Source organism: Bubalus kerabau, chromosome 13, assembly GCF_029407905.1.
Source record: "Bubalus kerabau isolate K-KA32 ecotype Philippines breed swamp buffalo chromosome 13, PCC_UOA_SB_1v2, whole genome shotgun sequence".
In the NCBI taxonomy this organism is placed as follows: Eukaryota; Metazoa; Chordata; class Mammalia; order Artiodactyla; family Bovidae; genus Bubalus; species Bubalus kerabau.
Window position 1 is genome coordinate 65,883,799 of NC_073636.1, and position 23,617 is coordinate 65,907,415.

Genomic DNA, 23,617 nt, shown 5'->3' on the forward strand with positions numbered 1-23,617 from the left:
ATATTCCACTCTGTGCTGAGCATCGATTAGTTTGGAGCTGATGGATCCACCGGAAGCTGTGGTTGGGGGCGTCTCGGGAGGGAGTGGGCCCCCCCGTGCCCATGCCCGCTCTCCCCTATCTCCAGATACTACCTGTGCCTGCAGCTGCGGGCGGACATCATCACAGGCCGCCTGCCCTGCTCCTTCGTCACGCACGCCCTGCTGGGCTCCTACGCCGTGCAGGCTGAGCTGGGCGACTATGATGCGGAGGAGCACGTGGGCAACTACGTCAGCGAGCTCCGCTTCGCCCCGAACCAGACTCGGGAGCTGGAAGAACGGATCATGGAACTGCACAAGACATACAGGTGAGAGGACCTCCACCCAGGCCTCCCCTGGCTCCTCGGCCCGTTGGCCAGAACCTTCCTGGCTAGACCCTAGAGGCTGTGCTGTAAGAACCCCACCTGGTTCTGCCGCTAACGTGAAGTGTGTCTGAGAGCAGATGATCTCATCAGAGGGGAATGATGGTAACTCACTATGTGACCTTAAATGACTTCTGTATGGGTGCGATAATTCCCTGTCCTTGGCCTCTGAGAATCGGTCTCTTGATCGGCCAGTTGGAGATAACACAGTAATAACTATGATGTGTCCCTGGGTAAGTGTCCTGATGTCTTCATCTTAGCATAAAAGTCAAGTTTACATTCTAAAGCCAGACAATCAGGTTCACTTTTGGCTCTGCCACTTTCTAACTAGGGCATCTTGGGCTGGTTGTTTCACTTCCCCATGCTTCAGTTTCCTCATCTATTCAGTGGGCACTAATAAAATCTATGTTATAGGGTCCTAGGGGTGCTAAATGGCATGTATTAGAGACTCACTGCTTGTAATTGTTGCTCTGTGATTTGAGGAGTTGAGTCATTGATTGTGCAGTGGAAGACACCTTGTTCCAGGAGTTAGAAGGTAGTTAACTAGTTGGGTGATGGTGGGCTGGCTAATTAACCTATCTGCCCCATTTTCCACCTATATTAAAAAAAATTTTTTTCCCACCTGTATTTGTAAGGACATAGATTATCAGTGTTTCTCAATTGCTGGTATTAGAGTAGGAGAATTCACTGTATGAGATGTTTGGCATCCCTGGACCCCAGGCCCTAAATGCCCATAACACCCCCTCAGTCTTTGTAATAACGGAAATGTACCCCCCATTTCCAAATCCCTGCCATGAGGGTGATACCCTCTCCCTGAGGGTCCCATGGAATTAAATGGTCCTTTTAAGCTGGAAGCACTTTGGACTCCAAGTCCAGGCTTATTAGGGGAACCCAGTGTAATAAATGATACGAAAGTGTTAGTCACTCAATCATGTCCGACTCTTTGCAACCCCATGGACAGCCCGCCAGGCTCCCCTGTCCATGAAATTTTCCGGACAAGGATACGGAGTGGGTTGCCATGCCCTCCTCCAGGGGATCTTTCCCACCCAGGGATCCAACCAGTGTCTTTTATGTCTCCTGTGTTGGCAAGCAGGTTCTTTACCACTAGCACCACCCAGGAAGCCCCTTAGTTGAGACATGTGAGATCTAGTTTCCGACCAGGGATTGAACTCGGGCCCCCTGCCTTGGGAGCATGGAGCCTTAGCCACTGGACTAGCGGGAAGTCCCCAGCACTTCAGCTTTAACAGCTCTTTTGACTTAAGCAGACTGACCTCTAGTGTCTAGGCATCCATGCAGCAGCTCCCCAAGGTGGACAGAACACAGGAAACTGAGGATATAAGACAGATGGAAGCAAAGTGGTTGGGAATACAACCATGAAGCCACATTGTCTGGATTCAGATTCTGACTTTGCTACTTAATAACTGTAGGCCCTTAGGCAAGTTATTCAAGCTGTCTATGCCACAGTTTCCTCATCTATCAAATGAGAATAGTTATATCTACCTTGTGGGCTTGCTATGAGGATTCACATGAGTTAATACATCTTAAGTTAACATGTTAACGGTAACCAGCACATAGTACTCAACAGATATTAGCCGTGGCTAACTGCAGAGCGTGCAGTTTCCTGGCAGCTAAAGCAAAGAAGGAGCGTGGTGAATTACATAACTCTTCTTTTCAGAAAGGAGAATGTGCACCTGTTCTTCAGGGGAGATTAAATGGTTTCTGATACAAAATTCTGAGAAAAATAGCTGATGTGGGTAATAATTCAGGAGCCCCTGGGTGATTATAATAAGCAGTGTCAGTCACAGGGGTTTCATTGTCGTGAAGAAACAGAATTTATGGTTCACGCTTAACCCAATGGCAGAATGAGGCAAAACTCCAGACTCCTGGCTGAGCCCTTGAACACTTCCTGGAGGAAATAGGACTGGCCCTGAGCTTCGGCAGGAGATGAGAGTTCAGTGGGCTGAAGCAGGGGGCTGGGGCACACCATTCGGCACTGAGAGCAGAGGGGAGGGACCAGGAAGGCCCAGCTGCACTGTGCTCCAGAAGATGTGCTTCCTGGAATCCCAGGTTCTGATCATAGCCACCTTCAGTTGGCAGGACTCGGGCCCAGGCCTTTCCTATGGCCATCACTGATCACTTTCTTTCCCTTAGGGGCATGACCCCAGGAGAAGCAGAAATCCACTTCCTAGAGAATGCCAAGAAGCTCTCTATGTACGGAGTAGACCTGCACCATGCCAAGGTACTGCTGGGCGCTGGGACTCCCCGGTCTGGGAGTGCCCCCCGAGGACTACCAGGGCCTTCCGGAGGGCTTGGTGTGCTAGTCTTCTCATTTCTCACTCCTTGACGCTCCATAACCCTTTACTTCCCCATGACCCTTATGATTTTTCTTATTATTTATGAACCTGTCTGTGCTGCCACCAGATTGAGAGCTTCATGAGGGAAAGACATGGGTCTGAACTCATTTCTGTATCCTGAGCACATAGCATATGACCTAGTATGCCTAGGTACCACTAAATGCTTGCTGGGTGAATGAATGATTGAGTGACTGGCAGATAATGATTGAACAAGTGAGTGGGTGAATCAATGACAGAGTGAATGAACCGATGGCTCTATGAGGGATACATCAGGGCGACTCCCCATGGTTGCTCAAACCCTGCTCCTGAGGGCTTTTTACAGGCAGACCCCAGAGAGGGGTTGTGGGGTGGGTGGCAGGCTGTCCTCAGGCTTGGACCCCAGACCTGTCCTTGCACGGCCCCTTCTCACACAGGACTCGGAGGGCATTGACATCATGTTAGGAGTCTGTGCCAACGGCCTGCTCATCTACCGGGACCGGCTGAGGATCAACCGCTTTGCCTGGCCCAAAATTCTCAAGATCTCCTACAAGAGGAGTAACTTCTACATCAAGATCCGGCCTGGGGAGGTGAGCCTGCCTAGGGAACCCCTTCTTCCCTGGGATCAACTATAGGACCCTGGCAGCTAGACCTGGGACTTTTCCTACCTGGGATGCATAGATGGAGGTGCTGGGTGAGGAGAGGGCCCTCTTTTGCTGGGGCTCTCTACATAGACATTGCACTTTCAGTGTGTGCCTGCACATGCACGTGCGTGCACACACACACACACACAATAGTGTACCTATAAAGACAGCCACATAGAGACTTCCCTGGTGGTCCAGTGGTTAAAACAATGCACTTCCAATGCAAGGGCCGTGGGTTCAGTCCCTAGTCAGGGAAATAAGATCCTATGTGCCATGTGCGGCAAAAAATTACTAATAAAAAGATAACCACATATACTTAATAAAAAGATAACCACCTAAGTATATTGATCTTACGCAGATCAATGAATGTATGCCCATATCTGGGCTTCCCTAGTGGCTCAGTGGTTAAAACCTCACCTGCCAATGCAGGAGATGTGGGTTCAATCCCTGGGTCGGGAAGATCCCCTGGAGAAGGAAATGGCAACCCACTGCAGTATTCTTACCTGGGAAATTCCATGGACAGAGGAGCCTGGTGGGGCTACGGTCCATAGAGGGTCTCAGAGAGTCAGACACAACTGAGCAACTAAGATAACAGCAGCACCATGTCCATGTTCCCGTGTTTTGCTTACATGGGTACTCGAGTGTGTACACATATGAAGGTAACACACATGATTATACACACATGCAAACTTGAATACTTCCACCCTCCACATCCCATGCATCACAAACTCCACTTTGTTCTAACTCTAGAATTAGGGTGAGCCCTTCTGCCTCTGGCCCCCTGTCCACTGCCCTGGCCACCATCTTTCCCCTGCACGCTTCCCCTCTCCTTCCCACTGGTCCCCCGGCCTCCATGGTCACGGTAGGCCTTTTCCCTCACAGCTGCTTAAGAGTCCCTTCCAGCAGATCAGGCCAAACCCACCCCACTCCCACTCCTCACTTGAACCTTTCAAGGGCTCTCTTTGGTGCTTGGACTCAAGTCCTAACTCTTCTGCCCACCTGCCTCTCGCACATGTCTCTGCCCTGCCGCCCCACGCCAATGGCACTCCAGCCGCTTGGGGCTTCTATTTTAAGTAAGCAAACTTTCACCTGTCTGAGCCTTTTGCATCGATGTTCCCGCTTCCTGAAGTCCTCCGCCCCTCCTTCTCACAGAGCTTTGGCTCCTTTCCCATCCTCCAGCTCTCTGCTCCAAGATCCCCTGTGTAGAAAGTGTTCCCTGATAACCCTTTCTTTCTTTCTATTTATGTATTGATTTGGCTGCACCGGGTCTTAGCTGTGGCACGTGGGATCTTCGTTCTGCATAGCAACATGTGGAATCTTTTAATTACCACATGTGGGATCTAGTTCCCTGACTAGGGATCAAACCCGGGCCCCCTGCATAAGGAACACAGAGTCTTAGCCACTGGACCATCAGGGAGGTCCCTGATCACTCCTTCTAAAGTAGCACCCGACCCCCGGGCCTGCTCAGACATTCTGTCACATCACACATCTCTGTCCATTTCCTTTGTGCCCTTATCAGTGTCTGAGATGAGCTTGTGCACTCACTTATTATCGATCCCCCTACCCTCCCCCAACCCCTGAGAATCTTCTGTTTGGTCACCATGGTGTCTCTGCTGCTTAGCCCTGGACCTGTCACAGAGTAAGGGCTTAACCCACCTGATTGATTAAATGAATGAATAAATGAGATATATATATATATTGTTTATATATATATATATATTTTTTTGGAGAAATACTGAAATGTTTTATTAATAACTGAAGGAAAGTAAATTATATTTAACATCATGTTAATATTAAGTATGCTGCTGCTGCTGCTGCGTCACTTCGGTCGTGTCCAACTCTGTGCGACCCCATAGACGGCAGCCAACCAGGCTTCCCCTCCCTGGGATTCTCCAGGCAAGAACACTGGAGTGGGTTGCCATTTCCTTCTCCAATGCATGGAAGTGAAAAGTGAAAGTGAAGTCGCTCAGTCGTGTCCGACTCTAGCGACCCCATGAACTGCAGCCTACCAGGCTCCTCTGTCCATGGGATTTTCTAGGCAAAAGTACTGGAGTGGGGTGCCATTGCCTTCTCCTATATATATATTTATATAAATAAATAAGCAGGCCAGAGTCACACAGGCCTGAGAAGAGGTGCAGAAAGCCTGGACTGGTGGCGGGAGTGGGCCCAGGCCCTCCTTCTGACCCGCCCTCCCTGGTTTTGCAGTACGAGCAGTTTGAGAGCACGATTGGCTTTAAGCTCCCGAATCACCGGTCAGCCAAGAGACTGTGGAAGGTTTGCATCGAGCACCACACGTTCTTCCGGTGAGCCTGCGCCCGGGCGGGGTGGGCAGCTGGGGCTGAGTTAGAGGCCATGTGAGTGGATGTGGGTAGTGTCTGTGTTCTGTCCATAGAAGGAGCCAGTAGGGACTCTAGGAAAACCCTCCTCCTCCTCCTCCTCCTCTTTCCCCAAGCCTCTCCCCTTCTGGACCACTTAGAGTTGTAGGAGGAGAAGGGGGCGACAGAGGATGAGACGGTTGGATGGTATCATCAACTCAGTGGACATGACTTTGAACAAACTCCGGAGATGGGGAAGGATAGGGAAGCCTGGTGTGCTGCTTTCCATGGGGTCACAGAGTCAGACATGTCTGAGCAATTGAACAACAACAGTTGTCTTAGCTGGTGGGACAGCGGGATGGAAGGCCAGCTGTGGTCCAGCCTTGGGTCTGGCATTGCAGGTCTGGTCCTTCCTCCTTACCTCCACCCCTCCACGCCTCCCCTGCAGCCTCGTGTCCCCTGAGCCCCCACCCAAAGGCTTCCTGGTCATGGGCTCCAAGTTCCGGTATAGCGGGAGGACCCAGGCACAGACACGCCAGGCCAGCGCCCTCATCGACCGGCCCGCGCCCTTTTTTGAACGTTCCTCTAGCAAACGGTACACCATGTCCCGCAGCCTTGATGGAGGTATGCCCCGCACTGGAGGTTGGGGGAGAGGGGTGTGTGGAGGGTACATCACACTTGATTTGCACCAGGCCTGGAGGCCCAGGAACACTCCTGCATCCAGTGCCTCTCAGTGGGTTAGTTCAGCCTCTGGGTTCCCCTCCTGCTGGAATGTCACACTGCCAGCTCTCCGGGCTTCCCACAACTTCCCCGAGCTGTGGCCTTTTGGGGTCCCAGGTTCACCGTATGGTTTTCTGGGCCCCCTTCCTAAGAAGCTGAGCTGTTCACAGCTTGTCACCATACTGGAATGGTTTATTGTAACTGCATTGAGGAGCTGGTGATGTCCTACCGGGGGCAGAGTTATTCCCAATCGTTCCACTGGGCTCTGGACATCTAAACACAGGGCACTTTCCACTGCCCCCATTTCTGTTGAGTTGATAAGGGCCCTTACTATCAATGAGAATTGCCTGTACTGAGGCCCAGAGAGGTTGTGTAATTTATCCAAGGTCACACAGCCAACAAGAGATGGATTTGTGATTTGAACCCAGGTTCTAAAGCTGTGGAATCAGGAAAGGACCTGGGACTAGAGGCAGCTCAGTTGCCCTTGTATGAAGCAGACCAGGGTTTCTCAAAATGTAACCCCAGAACCAGCTGTGAGCTTGTGAACTTGAGGAGTCTCAGACCTTGATCTGATCCTACTAAATCAACACCCCTTAGGGCCCAGGACTGTCCAGGATATACACACAAGTTTTTAGGAGAGATTCAGGAGCCCCATGGGGCTTTGGGAGTTAAGCAGATCAACACCCCTTAGGGCCCAGGACTGTCCAGGATATACACACAAGTTTTTAGGAGAGATTCAGGAGCCCCATGGGGCTTTGGGAGTTAAGCATTGGAAGCACAGAGCCTAAACCAGGGAAGTCCCCCAAAACAATAGCATTCGTGAGCCAACACTGATCGAATTAGCTCACTCAGTGCTAGCCACTTCTTCTCTTAGACACATCAGTTTATTTGTTCCTCCTCTCAGTTGTCAGAATTAGCTACTGTTTGTGGATGAAGCAACTGAGGCCCAGAGGGGTTGTGTAATTTACCCAAGGTCACACAGCCAAGAAGAGATGGAGTTGAGATTTGAACCCAGGCTCTAGTGCTATAGAGTCAGGAAAGGAGCTGGGGCTGGAGGCAACTCAGTCACCATCCACGTGACCTGGGAAAGCCCACTCACTCCTCGCAGCACTGGCTCCTTATCCCCAGGGTGCTGGGGCTGTTTGAGTGTCTGCTCTACTCCAGGCGTGGCTGGGCAGGTGGTGGGCGGGCTCCCAGTCCCTGCGCCTGGGAGATGACTCGGGAGATGACTCAGGAGATGACTCACACAGCTGCCCGGCCATCTCTGCCCACTTCAGCAGAGTTCTCTCGCCCAGCCTCCGTCAGTGAGAACCACGATGCAGGACCGGACGGCGACAAGCAGGAGGAAGACGGCGAGTCTGGAGGGCGGCGGTCCGAGGCTGAGGAGGGAGAGGTCAAGACCCCCACCAAGATCAAGGAGCTAAAGGTACGAGGCTGGCTTTCTCATTTCCTCTGACCTGGGGGGTCAAGAGGCTGATCCTGGGTCTAGGCTCAGCCTTGGCCTTCAGGTACCCCCCGCTGTGGCCAAGCAGCCCACTGTGCGGTGCACCATGGACCGGGCCTTGCCCTTGGGCCATGCTCTGTACCTGGGATTGCCAGGTGGGGTGGGGCGTGCTGCCCACCCTGTACCCTTCCCCTCCTTTGGCCCTGCTGTCCCGGAGGGGCGCTCTGACCCCTGGTGGACTCTGGCCTCCTCTTGCTCACTCCTGATTTGCCCCTTTGCCTCTGATCTGGGTCTGCACAGCCTTCTTCCACCCGTGATGGGGTGTCCCTGCGGACCACGGGGTGAGGTTCAAGTGTGACACCTCCTGCTGCCACCCCCGTCTCCCACCAACCTGTGCACACGCTCATGCAGGCCCACATGGCCTCAGACTCACACGCGTTCACTCGTAGTTGTATACCCCTCTCACCCATAGGGTTATGCACCCAGACGTGCAGACAGCCTGCGTGCGCACATAGGCACATGCACCCACGGGTGTAGTGTGTTTCCATCATGCACCTTGGGAACACAGGCCCCTGAACACACTGCCTGCAAGAAGCGTGACTTTCCAGAACCCCTACGTCCCATCGGCTGAGTGCGACTGCCCACTTTGCCTCTGGTCCTCCCACCCCCTTCTTCGCCTTCTTGGGCTCCCTGCTTCCTGCACCTTCTGACGCCCTCACTGCCCTGCTGGCAGCCCAGCCAGCATCCCACAGTGCTCCGGGCTACCTGCTAGACCAGGGCGGTCGCGGTTGTCTTCTAATCCGTTTGCTCTACTGATCCTGCTGGTTCCTTTCCTCTTCCCATGTCCCGCTAGCCGGAGCAGGAAACCACGCCGAGACACAAGCAGGAGGTACTGCGCAGGGGGTTCCTGCCCCCACCCACCCAGCCATTCATCGTCTGTCACCACCGTCCATCCCAGGCTCATATCCTGGCTCATATCTCAGCTCCTTCTCCGCTCCCAGCCATCTCTCTCCATCACCCAAGGCCACCCGCCATCACTCCCTCCCTGTCTTAAGCTCATGGATAGACTCCCTCCCCCCAACAACCAGCCATGCTCCCCTCTCTCCCTATCCCTCCCTCCCCCAACTTCATGCTCTGCCTCTCTACCCCATGCTTGCTTCCCACTTGCTGACCATCCCCACTGTGTTGCCACCCCCATTCTTGTGATCCATGATTCCATGATTTTATTGAGCTCATCTCCACCCCCATTTCCCTCACCCCCTGTCCCAAACCCTTCCTTAGACTCCCCTTCATCCACCACTGTCTCGTCATGCCTCCACCTCATCTGTGTCTGCTGCATCCCACCCCAAACTGCTTCTTGTATCTATTGGCAACCGAATGTGGGTGGTGGGGTATGGGGGGTGGAGCCTCAGAGCACATCTGTCTTCTCAGACCCCTGGCGCGCCTCCCACCACCCTGGTGGGACCGCCCCTGCTCCAGCTCCACCAGGAAAGCTCCCCGCTCCCCCTCCCTCTCCCCTTCTCTTCCTCCTCCCATTTTTTGATTCTCTCAACCTATTCCTCCTGTGTTAACCACGCCTCCTTTCTTTCACATAGTCTCCAATTTTTCCTTTGAAACTTAACTGCCAGAGAAGTGGGTCTATGCTTGGGCTGCTGAGGGAAAGATCAGAGGCTGAGGCATCAGAAGGGTCTGGCTTTTGGGGTCCTGAGATCTGGGTTTCAGCCCCAGTTCTGCCACTGACTCTTTGAGGGTCTCGGGAAAGTTGTCTCAGGCCCCAGCTCCCTGTCTGCACAACAGGGCATTCAGATTAGGTTTCCCCAGGCCCTTAGCCTTCGGGGATCCACCGCTCCCTCCAGCCTGGGGGAGCACCACGTGCCCATAGGGCCAGGGCTGCCGCTTCTGGATGGAAGGTCACCAGCCATGTCTTGGGTTCATGGCGGCCCAAGCCCACCATCCTGTGCACGCTCTCTCAGATTTGATTGCTCAGACAGATGTCATCCTGGGGCAGCTTTGCTCAGGAAGGGATACAGGAGGTACAGACAGATGTCTGGAGGGGAAGCAGAGCCTCCGTGGCATTGGTTTCTTTCCTGAAGTGACTTCAGAGTCAGTCCTGGTGGATCCTTGGATGTCAGACATAAGCCCAGGGGAAGCGTCTAGCCTTGTCCAAGGGCGAGCTTGCCTCCCAGGCAGTTCCAGAACTGCTGATACGACTTTATCATGAGCTAAGATTGTCTGTTTCTTGTCCTGAATCCTCAAACAGCTTTGCAGATAAGGGTCCATGGGCTTCCAGCCCACTTGCCCTGCCTCCAGAAGTGGGCAGACCACTTCCGGCTTCTCTGCAATGACTGGTCCTTGCTTGAACTCAGGGCAGATTACTGCCTCACGCTGTACTGGCCAGAGCTCTGACCTGACAGTTTAATAAGGACACACCTCTGACTCCAGCTATACCAGGCTCGGTTCCTGTGCCCAGCCTTGGGACTTACCTCCCTTCTTCCTGGTCTCTAACGGTAGTCTTCCTGAGCACCTCACGGAGCCCCAGTTTCTCCATCTGGCTGTGTCTCACCCTGTCTGCTCTTGAGGAATGGGTGCCCACAAGGTATCTGGAAGATCCTGGGTGGTCGGGGAAGGTAGTGGCTCACAGCAGAGAATGCTGAACGTCATCTCTCCCCAGTCCCTGACGTGGAAGCAGGATGCTTTTTCCTGGATGTCCCTGGCTTTAGAAGGGCCCTACAGAGCCTGAGCAGTGACACACATTGGGCTAAGAGGGGCCTAGACTGAGAATCCTACTTAAACACAGTGGTCCAAGACTTGGCCAGAAGTGGGGACCAGGATCCAGGGAATGACCAGAGCAGCCCAGTGAACAGAGTTGGTGAATCCTCACTGTGGCTTGGTGTAGTAGCCAGAGGAAAGGCACATGTTATGAAACTAAACGGAACTTTACCCAGACCTGTGGGATTTGAGTTGACCTAGGTGCTCCGAGGCCGGGAGCCAGTCCGGGGAGAAGAAAAGGTGGTACTTGGCCAGACGTCTCCTCTTCTTGATCTTGAGTGCTTTTTGTCCTTCTGTCTGATCTTGAGTGCTCTTTGCTCTTCTGTTTAATCTTGGGTGGTTTGTACTCCTGTTGGGGCTTATCATCCTTGCTCTGCTTGGCTATGGAGTGCTGTGAGGGTGAGGCGGGGCCATGGATGGGACCCACTTTGCTGATGGAGGGCGGTGATGGGGACCATCACCATCTTCACCCACGCCTTGCGTCCTCCTCTTGGAGCTGTTCCTCTGACAGCTGACTGTCCTCTCCGTGTACCCCTAGTTCCTAGACAAGCCAGAGGACGTCTTGCTGAAGCACCAGGCCAGCATCAATGAGCTGAAGAGGACCTTGAAGGAACCCAACAGCAAACTGATCCACCGGGATCGAGACTGGGAGCGGGAACGCCGGCTGCCCTCCTCGCCCGCCTCCCCCTCCCCCAAGGGCACTCCTGAGAAGATCAATGAGGTAGGTCTCACCCTGAGCCCCTCAACTGGGGCCTTGGATAAAGATGGTGGGGAAGGTTGCCATGTCCTGACTTATCACTCCCCTCCACACCCCACTGCTGCATAAGGTGGTGATGGGAATGGGACAGAGGGTTAAGCCAAGGAAGACAAATTTACACCGTCTTGGACTCTTGGGCCTCAGGGACCACCTTGAAATGCTCTAAAGACTCACCGTAGCTGGGAGTATTTCCCTTCCATCAGCCAGAGTATAATGGAGAAAGGGTGCTGGTTAGAAATGCAGGTTCTGGGCCCCACATCCGACCTATTGAGTCAGAATATTTGGTGGTAGAACCGTGGAGTCATCATTTAAACAAGGAGATCCTCACACGTATCCTAAGTTTTAAGAATCCTGGCTGCTCTGTCCAGTAACCGCACCTTTTTATGCCTGTGGTGAAAACACGGCTGGGTGGTGGGGGCGGTGTTCCTTCCTGGGAGGATCCTCAGAGCCCACTGGGGGGGACCAGGTCCTCTAGGAAAGTCAGAGCTGTTCCTGATGCTCCAGGAAAAGGTCCGACTTGACACGCCTGTCAAAGTGGAAAGCACGGGGTGTTTTTTCAATGGGAAAAGAGAAAAATAGGCTCTTGAGAATTCCTGTGTTTATAATCCCAAACCGTTATTTTTAGCGCTGCTACATCTTGGCACTCTTTCCCCCCTGTTGACACTCAGGTGTTTTCTCTCTAGTGCTGCTGCTCACTGATCTCAAACGCATCTGAGGTCTAGACTTAGAGTGCCTGGGTTTATATAGTGGCTCTGCTGCCTGCTAGCCGGCTGACTCTGGGCTTGCTACTTAACCTCTCTGAACCGCCGTTAAGTAGAGATAATAAAAGTCCTTAGTTCCTAGGACAGTTGTGAGCAGCCAATGAGACAAAGCAGGGAGGGACCGGCAGAGGACCTAGATACTCAGTGTGAGTTACTTCTTTCATCTGGAGAGCCTTGGGACAGAAAGTTAATTTCAAATCAGAATCCTTTCGAAACTTGGGAAAGACCCTGGAAACCTACTTGGTCCAAGGTCATCATTTTACACACAGGGCACAGAAAATCAGAAAGGGGAAGACCTTGGGCTTAATCAGTGTCATAGCTGCTAGAAGAGGAGCCGGAATCGGATTTTCTTGTGACCCAGGCCATTGTATTCGCTATTAAATCACAGCTGCCTGGGAGCAAGACCAAACCATGTGGAGACCCGGACAGAGTCAGTTGTGCATGTGCTGCCCTTTAATGCTTTGAAAATTGGTGACGCAGCTGTGATCTAATAAGCGAGCCTTTGATTGAATCAGTACGCCCGTGGCCTTGACATGCGGGGTGACGGAGGGCCTCATCCAGTGAGGCTGCTGTAGGAGCCCCCTGGTTGGTGATTCACAAAGTCACGGGTGCTCTGGAGGCCTTTAAGTCTGGTGCCATGGAGGAGGGCGCCTGTCTTCACCCTCTGAGGGCTTCTGTGGTCCCCACCGGCACCATCAAGGACGCTGAAGACCCTGCATGGGGCTGTGGGGCTGATCTAGTGATCCGGTTACACGCCCCTCTCCTAACTTCCCTGAGAGACTCTTGTCCCTGGTGGCCTCTGTTCAGTCCTGAAGTGGGTGAATTGGATGCACAGGCTTCTGAAAGGGTCGGACTCCAGCTGAGAAGGGAAGGCTGAGCCCAGAACAGGGCTCTGGAGAGTAGAGGTGCCTCTGAGGAGGTGGGTGCCCCACCTGCTGGTGACAGCTGGAACTGCTAGAAGGTGCATCTTATTAGAAGGTGGAGTCTCTTCTACCTCCCACCGCCCCGCCGCCCCTGTAAGAAGCGTAGTGCCTTGTCTGGTCCAGGAGCTAACCTCGGAGCGATGGACAATTTAACTGGCTTACAGCTCTCACTGGCATTTAGAGGCCCTTGGAAATTTGGGAAATGGGAGGAGCTGTAGCCCAGGACTGGACTGTGTCCTTGGGCCAGTGACATCACCTCTCTGAGCCTCACTGCCTAGTTAGCCCATCTAAAAGGGCACCAAAATTGCCACTCCACAGCACTGCTGGGAAGTTTGAATGAAATAATGGGTATAAAGTGAAAGTCGCTCAGTCGTGTCCAACTCTTTGCGACCCCATGGACTGTCCATGGAATTCTCCAGGCCAGGATACTGGAGTGGGTAGCCTTTTCCTTCTTCAAGGGGTCTTCCCAACCCAGGGATTGAACCCAGGTCTCCCACATTGCAGGTGGATTCTTTACCAGCTGAGCCACAAGGGAAGCCCTAATGGATATAAAAAAGCACTTTGTAAACTGGAAAGTGCTGGCCGGTCACGGGGCCGTTGGCTGACGGTAACTAGGATCCCTGGTCCAGACGTGGGCTTTCTGGGTCTATCTGCAGGTGCCACTCAGAGCTCCCAGTAGCTCCGCATATACTCTGGGGCCCCTTCTGGGCCAGTGGGAAAGTGGTAGGAACTTAAACCAAAATGGGGACCCCATAGCATAGAGTTCCCATCTGCCAAAGCCAGGTTTTTGTTCCAAAGATAACTTTTTTAAAAAAGCTTTCTGTTTTGTATTATAGTATAGCCAGTTAACAGTGTTGTGATAGCTTAAGGTGAACAGTGAAGGGACTCAGCCATACATATACATGTATCCATTCTCCCCCAAACTCCCCTCCCATTCAGGCTGCCACAAAACACAGAGCAGAATTCCATGTGCTATAGAGTAAGTTCCAAAGATAATTTTTTAAAAGGGTCTGAAACCCAACTGCAGGATTGAACCATTGCTTCAAAGACACCCAGGGAAGACTTGGACTCAGAGTCCCAGTACAGGACTCCAGACCTCTTGAATGAGTGGCAGGTGATGGGGAAAGGCCCGAGGTCCGGTGCTGGCTGGCAGCTGACCATGGGCCTCCCTCCCCTGAATGGCTTCTAGGGGCAGTTCCTTTCCATCTCACCCTGCAGTCCCCACATGGCTCCTTCATGACCTAAGGATGCGGGGTTTACAAAGCTGGGCTATTCACAGACTCTGTGTGTGTGTCTCTCCTGCTTTTTCTCTCTCCCTCTCTGTCTCTCCTTCCCTTCCTCCCTCTCTCCCTCTCCTCCGGCCCTGGGCCTCCCCTGCAGTCCCAGAGGACCCCGGACACCTCTCAGCAGGACTTGGCACCTGAGCCTGGGACGGCCATAGGCTTGGAAGTGTTCACTCAGAAAAGCCTCGCAGCATCACCTGAGGTTACTCTCACCACCTCCCTGCCCACCCAGAACCACCTTCATGGTCTTAAGAAAGCCCTTTCTCTGGGTTGAGGGGGTTGGACCAGGGTCTGTCCTGCAGGTGGGAACAGTGGGTACCCCATGTTATCCACATGCTGTGACAAGTGAGTGTCCCCCCTCCCAGGGATCCGTAAAGGGCCAGCCCGTCCCTCATCCGTGGTTTCTCAGGAAGGACAGGACTGAAAGCATTCAAGGGAGACAGAGTAGTCTGAGTCACCTTTGGCTTAAAAAGGGCAGGCAGAAATGACCTCTCCAGCACCACTGAGGCAGGTGACCTGGAGGCAGACTCTGACTGCTAGGCTTGGGATCAGGGGTCGCGGCACCTAACTGCTTTTGCCCTGAGGTCTTGTCTCTGCTCAGAGGCCTGAGTGAAGTCTAGCAGTGGCTTGTTAGTCCATCCATCCCCTGCCTCCACCTTCTCTGAACTCCACATGGAGCTTGGGTCTATCAGGGTCTCCAGGCAGGTAGAAGTGAGTGTCTTTCTCCAGAGAGCATCCTTGGGGTTGTACGGATGTTGTTCAGGCAAGCATTCTAAACTAGGAGGGCATTGCTTCTGTGCTCAGGACGACAGCAGGCCAAGAGCTCTCAGAACTTCCTGTGCCCCTGCCTGGAAGCCAGACGGACTCCAGGTCCAGGGCAGGGGGTTGCATCGTCCCTCTCTACTGGGACTTTGTAGACTGACAGGGTTGGAAAGGATGACCAACTGGTCGTCTGGGCGAAACTTCCTTTTCCCTGGTAGCCGACCCTTCCCTGTTGGCAGAGTGTGTGTGAGGGCACGTAGTATGCTATACTCCCAGAGGAAAATTTTGTAGCTGCTAGAAGTGCCCAGGAGCTGTAAGAGAGACATGAGTCAGCTACATAAATGGTAAAACATAACTCACAGTTCCACTCTGAAATTTTCCTCAATGTAAAAATAAAAACAAAACCAGGAGCACTTGAGAGAAGTTGGATAGGAATCAACAGCATCCCAAGGTTAGGGAAGCAGTGATGTCTTGGAACACAGAGATGTGAGTGGAGCCAAGCACTAATGCCCTTGTTTGAGGCACAGCATGCATCCTTCACCGGCATCCCCAAAATTGTCTGTCCAGCCTCTTCTACCAGGCGGGGCTCTCGCCATTCTTAACAGTATCCCATTTTGTCTTCAGTCATCCTTTGGGAAGTTTACATATTGAATTATAACCTGCCCTTCTGGGTCACCTGCCCACGAGCTGCTCTGCCCCCTGGCACCTGTAGATCTGGTCTGCATCCTCCTCCAGGAAGACCCTTCAGAGTTGAGCATCCCTTTTACACCCCCAACTCCCACTTTCTTCAGCAGCTTCTACTTTGGTTTCTAGAGGGTTCCTTGTCGTGGACCCCTGCTTGGGGCGGGGGCATCTCCTGTAAAGAGCAGGGCCCAAAATGTGATCCAGAGCTCCAGGTGGACCCTGAAGAGTCAGCAGAATCCTGGCTGGAGATTTTCTTCCTGTGGGCTTGTGTGGGAACGTAACTGCCCTGGCTCCCAGCTCCCAGCTCCCTGCTTCTGTCTCGTGGCCAGTCTTGCTGCAGTGGCCCCATCTGACAGCAGGGGGCGCTCTGAGCAGACACTGAAAAAGAACAGCTAGGGAGGCTTCTCTGACATCGTCCATCCCGTGAATCTGGTCAGCGGGCCAAAGCTTTCCTCTTTTTCTTCAGTCTTTTTTTTCTCTTCAGGATTTTTACTTGTTATAAACAGAGCTTTCTCTTCCCTATGGGAGCCTCAGTTTCCCCTTCTGAAATAAGGGTAACAGGACCTGCCTCGCAGGTCTCCATTTGGATTAAATTTAATACTGTCTCCAAAGGGCTGACATTGCCTGGCACATAGTAACTAAATATAAGGGCGTGTTTCCCTTTTTCTTCCTGCAGAACCTTTCTGTTCTGTGCTAGCTCCCACCCCACTCAACCTAGTTCCTAAGCTTCTGGTTTCTAGAAACTACTTTCCAGTTAGACTTGGGGCAGGGATGCTCCAGAAGGGGTCTCATGGACTATCTTTGGCTATCATTGATTGCCAAGCTGTTGATGTCAGTACACGCTGAAATGGGAGCAGCTAAAGCTGCCTGCTTCCCAAATATAAGGGGAAACTGAAGCTCCCAGAGGGAAGAGAAAGCTCTGTTTATAACAAGTAAAAAAGAGAAAGGAGGCTTTGTAGGCTCTCAAAGTTCTTCCTTCTGGGATCATTCAAGTGCTGTTGTCCTGAAAGCTTAACAACCTGGAGAAAAATCTCAGAAACTGATGCAGACTTTATCTGGACCCTCCCCATTCCTTGTCTCTCTCTTTCCTGTTGACAAGATTCTTTTCATGACGTTTGATTCCCTGAAAGTCATGGAGATTTTGTTAAAGTGGATCTGGGGAGTGGAGGTCAGAGGGTTGACCATGCTCCCTTGATCCTTCAGAATGCTTCAGATCTTCTGGGATCTGACAGATTCCTCACCAAATGCTCACCCGCATCAGAGCCCAAGCTCATGGAAACTTGCCCCCTTCTGTTGTTGGGAGCAATTTTCATCACATCTTACCATTGAGCTCTTCGTAGGATGTGGAGTCAGAGACTGGGTTCTAGGCCTGCCTTTATCTCGGGCTCACTCTTTGACCTTGAGCATGGTGCTTACTTTCCCCAGGCCTCAGTTTCCACACCTGTGGGCTTGAGTCAGAGCAGTGGTTTCAAAAGAGGGAGGCATTCTGGGGCACTAGGGTAGCCCAGACCTCCAATGTCAACAGGGCAGTCCAGTATCCATGTTACATACTGAACTGCCATCAAGATTTCATGTGAAGAAAGTATTGTGTGGTTGCAAGATTAAAATCCCAATGGCCTTCTTACTTTTCTTTTTTCGGTCACACTGCTTGGCTTGTAGGATCTTAGTTCCCCAACCAGGGATCAAACTCAGGCCCCTGGCAGTGAAAGCACTAAGTCCTAACCACTGGACCATCGGGGAATTCCCAGCCTTCTTGCTATTTTTTTTTATAACCATTCTAAAAGTCTATCCTTCCCTCCTTAAGTGTTGTTTGAGAAACTCTAGGGAAGGCAGAAGGCTGTCTCACTGATGGTTGATGGTGACACTCAGTGCTTCTAACTGATGATGATGCTTGGATCATTAGATGTTTTTCTTCTCTGATGTGTTCTGGTCAGTCCTTTTCCACTCTTTCTGTGAATTTCATTAGAATTCTCTAAGAATGTGTGTGCTTAGTCACTCAGTCATGTCCAACTCCATGTGACTGCAGCCCACCAGGCTGCTCTGTCCATGGGGAGTCTCCAGGCAAGAATAGTGGAGTGGGTTTCTATGCCCTCCTCCAGGGGATCTTCCCAACCCAAAGATTGAACCTAGGTCTCCCGTACTGCAGGCAGATTCTTTACCAACGGAGCCACCAGGGAAGCCCAAGTCTGGAGTAAGAAGCCTATCCCTTCTCCAGAGGATCTTCCCGACCCAGAAATTGAACTGGGGTCTCCTGCATGGCACGCAGATTACCATCTGAGCTACCAGGAAAGTCATTTCTAAGAATAGGCCTTGGTATTTGTTTTTTGGGGAATGAACCCCACAGAACTCAAACTGTTTAAACCATTATGGTGACTGGTACTGACCTCTAGATCTGGCCATGTGGCAGTTTTCACTCTAATCTCTTTCCTTCCTAATTAGCTCTTGCAAAAAGGTTTCAGGCTGTGGCCTGTGAAATTCAACTCAGTGCTTCCCCCTCAGTTGGACATTAGACCACAGTTGGGACCCATATTCTGTTGGCTGTAAGTTGGCCAAGCTCTCAGGCATCAAAAATCAAGCATTCTTTTCCTGACTGTACCATCAGTTGACCATGACCTGGAGTAAGTCACTGACCTTCTCTAGGCCTCAGCTTACCCCATTTCTCAGTACGCAGAGAAAACTGGACTGGAGGAAGTCTTAGGAGTTCTTTTGGCTCTAGCCTTCAAAGGTTCCACATGATGTAAGCTACTTTCCCCTCTGTCACTGACAGTTTTATTATTAAAAGAGAAAGAGTCCTGGACCATTGATAGATCTCCGTTTCCCCTTGGTTAACACAGGGAGGGTATGAGACCCCCACTCCATTTTACCAAGTTAGGGTGGTGGTTGAGGGGTAGATAACATCAGTAGATAATTGGCTGGGTGCCTTGATGGGAAGTGTAGCTTTGATCCTTGATGAGGCTGACCAGCATTGTCATGCCTTCCTCTGCCCTGCCAGTTCTGGGGACAAGTTGACCTTGGCCCCTTCTTGCAGAGGGAAAAAGTGACACGTTCTTCAGATGCCTGATATTTCATATTAACTCTTCTTGCTCCAATTGAAATGCAGGGTTCAGAGCACTGGGTATTTATAGAGAGAGAGTACATTAGGCCAGAAGAGCTCAGTCTCCTAAAAGTGACCAGCACGCAGGAGGAAGGAAGTGACTCCAGCCTCGCTGGCATCCTTGCTGATGGCAGACTCTCCAAGGTAGACATCCTGGTGGACAAGTTCAAGGTGGAAGTGGCCACAGAAGAAAAGGTGGGAGCCAGAAGAACAAACGCACAGCGACCAGGAAGAATGATCGCAAGCCCTGAAGGCTTCGAGTCCGTGTGGGAGGAAGCCCTCTGGGCCAGGGGATGCCCAGAAAGGGCTTCTCTGGCTCCAGACTGCACCCCAGCAGGAAGGCTCCCGGAGGGCTCCCAGTTCAGGGTGGATGCTGCAGAGGTAGCGGTCAGGAAGCCCCCGGGCTCCGATGATCAGCTGGAGGGCCTGGCAGAGCTGAGGCAGGAGCTGGAGGATTTCCAGGCTCTCAGAAGACCCACTGCCCCGGGCATCCAACCCGCAGAGGTGGATGTGCCCTCTCCAGCCTCTGACACGGCAGGACTCCGGTCGTTTCTTCTGGACCCCGCCCACACAGAAGCCAGAGCCGACTCGAGTGATGAAACCGACACTTCCTTCGCAGAGAGAAGCTTCTACTTCAGCTGCGGAGAGAGAGATGCTGAAGATCAAGTCCTCCCTCCACCCCTGGAGGAGAGAGAAGAGCACTTAGATGCCGCATCTGAATGGGAGACCAGGCGGAAGCTGGTGGAGGGGTTCACGGAAAGATTGGAGCTGGACTCCTCAGGCCAGTGGGGCTCTGCTGCTGCTGGGAACAAGCACCATGGGGGTGTCGCCCCCTCAGCTTCCCCAGAGGATGAGGCGGGGCCCCCCAGGAACCACCGACCAGAGGACCTGGAGGTCTTTGCTGAGCAGCTCGGAAAGGGACCTTCTCCAGGGCTGACGTTCGCTGAGGATGGGGACGCAGCTCAGTGTGGGGTGGAAGGAGAGGCTGCCCACGCCTTATCCTCAGAAGCTGCCGAGGAAGAGGCCCCCAAGAGTGGAGATTTGATGGGAAAGGCTGAGAAAAGCCCCCCTGGAGAACGGAACCACTTACCTCACAGAGGAGGGGCCATGCATCCAGACCCCCAGGTCTTTGCCCTTCTGTGGGCCATCCCTCCTAGTGACGTCGGGAAGCCAGCCAGGCCGGACAGAGGTAACTTCCTGCCCGAAGAGAGGGGACCGGTTCACACCCAGACAGGAGAACCTGAAGCAGAGGACAGCAAAGTCCCAGCGTTCCTTCAGATGGAAGTGATCACCCCGCTCCCGACCTCCCCTCTTCCATCTGCGGCTCAGATTTCTCCAGAGGCAGCTTCTCCAAGCTCATCCCCTCATGGGTCAGGGGAGCCTGTGCAGCTCAGGGACCCCTTTGGAGAACAGCCCCATGTGTTTCTCAAATATGCCCATCCTTCTAAAGAGAGCCCAGAGCCCAAGCACCAAGTTGGGCTGGCTGTGACCCCGACGGACGGAGGGGAGCGCAGGGCCCCTCCCGTCGCCAGCAGGAAGCCCAGAATCATCTCTGAAGAGGCAGAGGGGTTGGTGTTCCCTGCAGCGAAGCACAGGGAGATGCCCTCTCTCCAGGCTGGGGGTCAAGAGGGCTCCTTGGAAGATATCAGCAAGACCTCCGTGGCCAACAAAATCCGCATCTTTGAGACCCATGGAGCTGAAACTCGCCGGACAGGCCTGGGGGAAACCAGGGCCTTTGCCCATGAGTTGTCTTCAGAGGCCTCCACGGGGCAGGCAGAGCAACAGCGGAGTAAGCGTTTCGACCTGGGATGTGTCCAGTTCCAGCCCCCAGGGGATTTGGCTGTCCCCACAGTCACACAGCCTTCAACGATGCCGCCGGCTCCCAGCCGCCTCCGGGAGGGCATCTCTACATCCTTCCCTCAGGAAGGACGCAAGGATGTCGAGCTCGTGTCCAGCAATCCAGGCTGTGAAACCACACTGGAGGAAGCTCCTGGGGGAACTGGCCACGTGAGCCCCCGCCCCCACCGCCGCCCCCGGCCGGGGAGCTGACCGCATGCCGCGTAGCTCTGTAGAAGCATGGTTCCGGGGCCCCTCATCATTACCGCAACCAGAGGCTGCTTGGCCAACCCTATGAGTTCTCTTCCCTAAATGGGCCTGAGTGTGGCCCAGGTGGAATGACGGGTTCATCTGCTTGGCCCATGTTAGATTAGCCACAGAGACCCTAGGCTTCTGGTGTGACCCGGCGCCCGGAGGGTCCCACAGCCCGGGTGGAGAAGGTGGCACCACCTCCGGCAAACTACACACTCGCTTTGCCTTGCTGCCCCCACCTGCTGGGTCCTGCCGTTTTGCTTGGCTTGGCCAGCGATCTTCCTTCATCCTCTTCCCTTCCCTGATGCTCCTGCCCGCGGGAAGCTGACAGTCCAGAGGTTTCCATCCTTCGCTTCTGATTCCCTCTCGGTCCCAGTGCCAAGTTCCTTTCTGCCTCCTTAAGACTAACTGTCTTCTCTAATCCAGAACAAAGCCGGAGACGCGGTCAGGCAAGAGACGCAGGTCACCAGCCTAGCGGCGAACCCCCCAGGAAAGGGGGGGCACCTGAGATTCGCCAGCCCCCCGGGCCCTCAGGTCTCTGCAGCCCCTCGGTGCCCTAATGACCTGGTCACCTTCACCTGGCCAGGGTGCCTCGCGGCCTTCACACCCCCACCTGCTCGGGCAGCGCCTCTTGTGGCAGCTCACCTCTGGCTTGTCTGGAATGTGTCCTCACACCTCTCAACCTTCCAGAAACTGGCTGAATGGAGGCTTGTCTCGCGAGTGAATCTCTAAGCCTACTGAGTCTCTAGAACCTGGAGCCAAGTACTTTAAAAAATATATTTGGTGGATGTTAGATTGGTCTTTTAAAAAAGAATGTCGTAAAACAGCCAAAAATGTGTGTGCGGTGTTTAATCCCTGACAGGCCAAGTTGAGAGGTATGTATGTCAGACAAGAGTGGCTGGTCCCCCTCCAGCACTTCCTCAATCTGCTGTTGTCAATTGCACTGATTTGACCAGAACCTCCACTCAGAGAGCTCAGGGTGAAGGGCTGTAGCACCCAGCTCCCAGGAATTACCCTCTGTGGCTCCTCCCTCTAGACGACGCTGACTCCGCCCACCGAGACTCAGTGGAATTGACAAAGCGTGCTGGCTTCCCCTTTGTTCCTCAAAGCTCTTGGCTCCAGCCTCTCTGCCTCCCCATCCTCGGTGTCCCCAAGCCCTGGGCCTCCCTCCCTGGTTTCTGTTTCCTCAATGTCCGCCTGCACGGATGGGCCTGGGGTCCGGGCTCCCATCCCTGCCGCGTGCACAGTGCCGCTTCTGATAAACTCCCAGATCCAAACCTTGGATGGAGCCTCCTGTCCAGGCCCAACTGGCAGGATGTTTGCTTTGTACTTGCTTTTGCCATCAGCGAGAGACCCTCGGAAAGGAGCGTCCTCCCTCTTGAGAAATTTTCTGTGTGTATGTTTTCTTTTCTTTTCTTTTTTTTTTTTTTTTAGCTTATTATGGTGTCAAAGAACCTTTCCGGGGGTGTTTTTCTTTTCCTGACCTGCTCTTCCATTTGGGGGCATCAGCTGCCCCAAGATTTCTTCTGTCATTCACCATCTTGATTTCTCTCTTTCTCTCTCTCTCTCTCCCCCCATCCCACACCCCGCCATTCCTCTGATTTTATCTGGCCATAGAGAGCAGGGCTGAGGGAGGGCTCCGAGGAGAAGGTCAAACCGCCACGGCCCAGGGCCCCAGAGAGTGACACGGGAGACGAGGAGCAAGACCAGGAGAGGGACGCCGTGTTCCTGAAGGACAACCACCTGGCCATTGAGCGGAAGTGCTCCAGTATCACCGTCAGCTCCACGTCCAGCCTGGAGGCCGAGGTCGACTTCACGGTCATCGGCGACTACCACGGCAGCGCCTTCGAAGACTTCTCCCGCAGCCTGCCTGAGCTTGACCGAGACAAGAGCGACTCGGAAACCGAGGGCCTGGTGTTCTCCCGGGATCTCAACAAACGGGGCCCCAACCAGGATGACGAGTCCGGGGGCCAGGAGGACAGCCCAGACCATGGGGCCTGCTCCACCCCGGATATGGCCCAGTTCGAGGTACAGTGGAGCGTCACCGGGACCCGGGCCTGCCGGGCACTGCATGTTCAGAGGGCCCTGGGCCACGCGTGAGAAGACTGAGCCGCCAGCCGGAAGCTCTGATGCGTGTTGCATGACCACCCCTCCGCAGAGCAGCATGGTTCTGTGCTCGCATGTTCGGCAGCTCGGTTTACCCCTAACGTGCACTTGTGGGCACTTTAACCCCGTGACCCCATCTTTTGCCTGAGGTCACGTGAGGACAGGCAGTCTGGTCCGACTCGACTCCTCCCCCTGCCTGCGTTGCATGGCACCTGCAGACTGTGTGCTTGTGGACTCATGGGGGCGCCCTGCTCTGAAAGCCAGATGTTTGTTTCTGATCCCTGCGCTGGCTCCTCTCCCTGGGGCCTGGGGTCTTGGGGGAACAGTGGAAACTCCTAGAGAAAAGGAAACGTCGTTGCAGAAGGGGACTCGGGGACAGACTGGGTCTGGGCCTCTCTGCTCTCAGGGCTTCTTTAAGGGGACCTTTGGTCCCTATTCCTTTGCTTTTGCGTCTCTTCCAGCCCCAGCTGCCTCCCACCACATTCTCCCTTCCCCCACATTCCAGGCGTTGAAATAGGAGCTCATCCACTCTGGTTTTT

The 23,617-nt window shown here is 53.5% G+C and overlaps 1 protein-coding gene across 5 annotated transcripts in view; it reads left to right on the top strand.

Moving 5' to 3' along the window:
* The window catches only part of EPB41L1 (erythrocyte membrane protein band 4.1 like 1), a 135,589-nt gene that overhangs the window by 93,624 nt on the left and 18,348 nt on the right, over positions 1 to 23,617 (top strand). For 3 of the 5 annotated variants that reach the window (XM_055544937.1, XM_055544933.1, XM_055544936.1), the window contains exons 7-14: positions 126 to 344; positions 2,550 to 2,637; positions 3,166 to 3,318; positions 5,578 to 5,675; positions 6,136 to 6,311; positions 7,685 to 7,833; positions 11,159 to 11,341; positions 22,590 to 23,000. In XM_055544937.1, the coding sequence (XP_055400912.1) occupies positions 126 to 344; positions 2,550 to 2,637; positions 3,166 to 3,318; positions 5,578 to 5,675; positions 6,136 to 6,311; positions 7,685 to 7,833; positions 11,159 to 11,341; positions 22,590 to 23,000 (1,477 nt within the window). The remainder of the gene's footprint in view (positions 1 to 125; positions 345 to 2,549; positions 2,638 to 3,165; positions 3,319 to 5,577; positions 5,676 to 6,135; positions 6,312 to 7,684; positions 7,834 to 11,158; positions 11,342 to 22,589; positions 23,001 to 23,617) is intronic. The other 2 variants (XM_055544934.1, XM_055544935.1) reach the window with 2 other exon arrangements.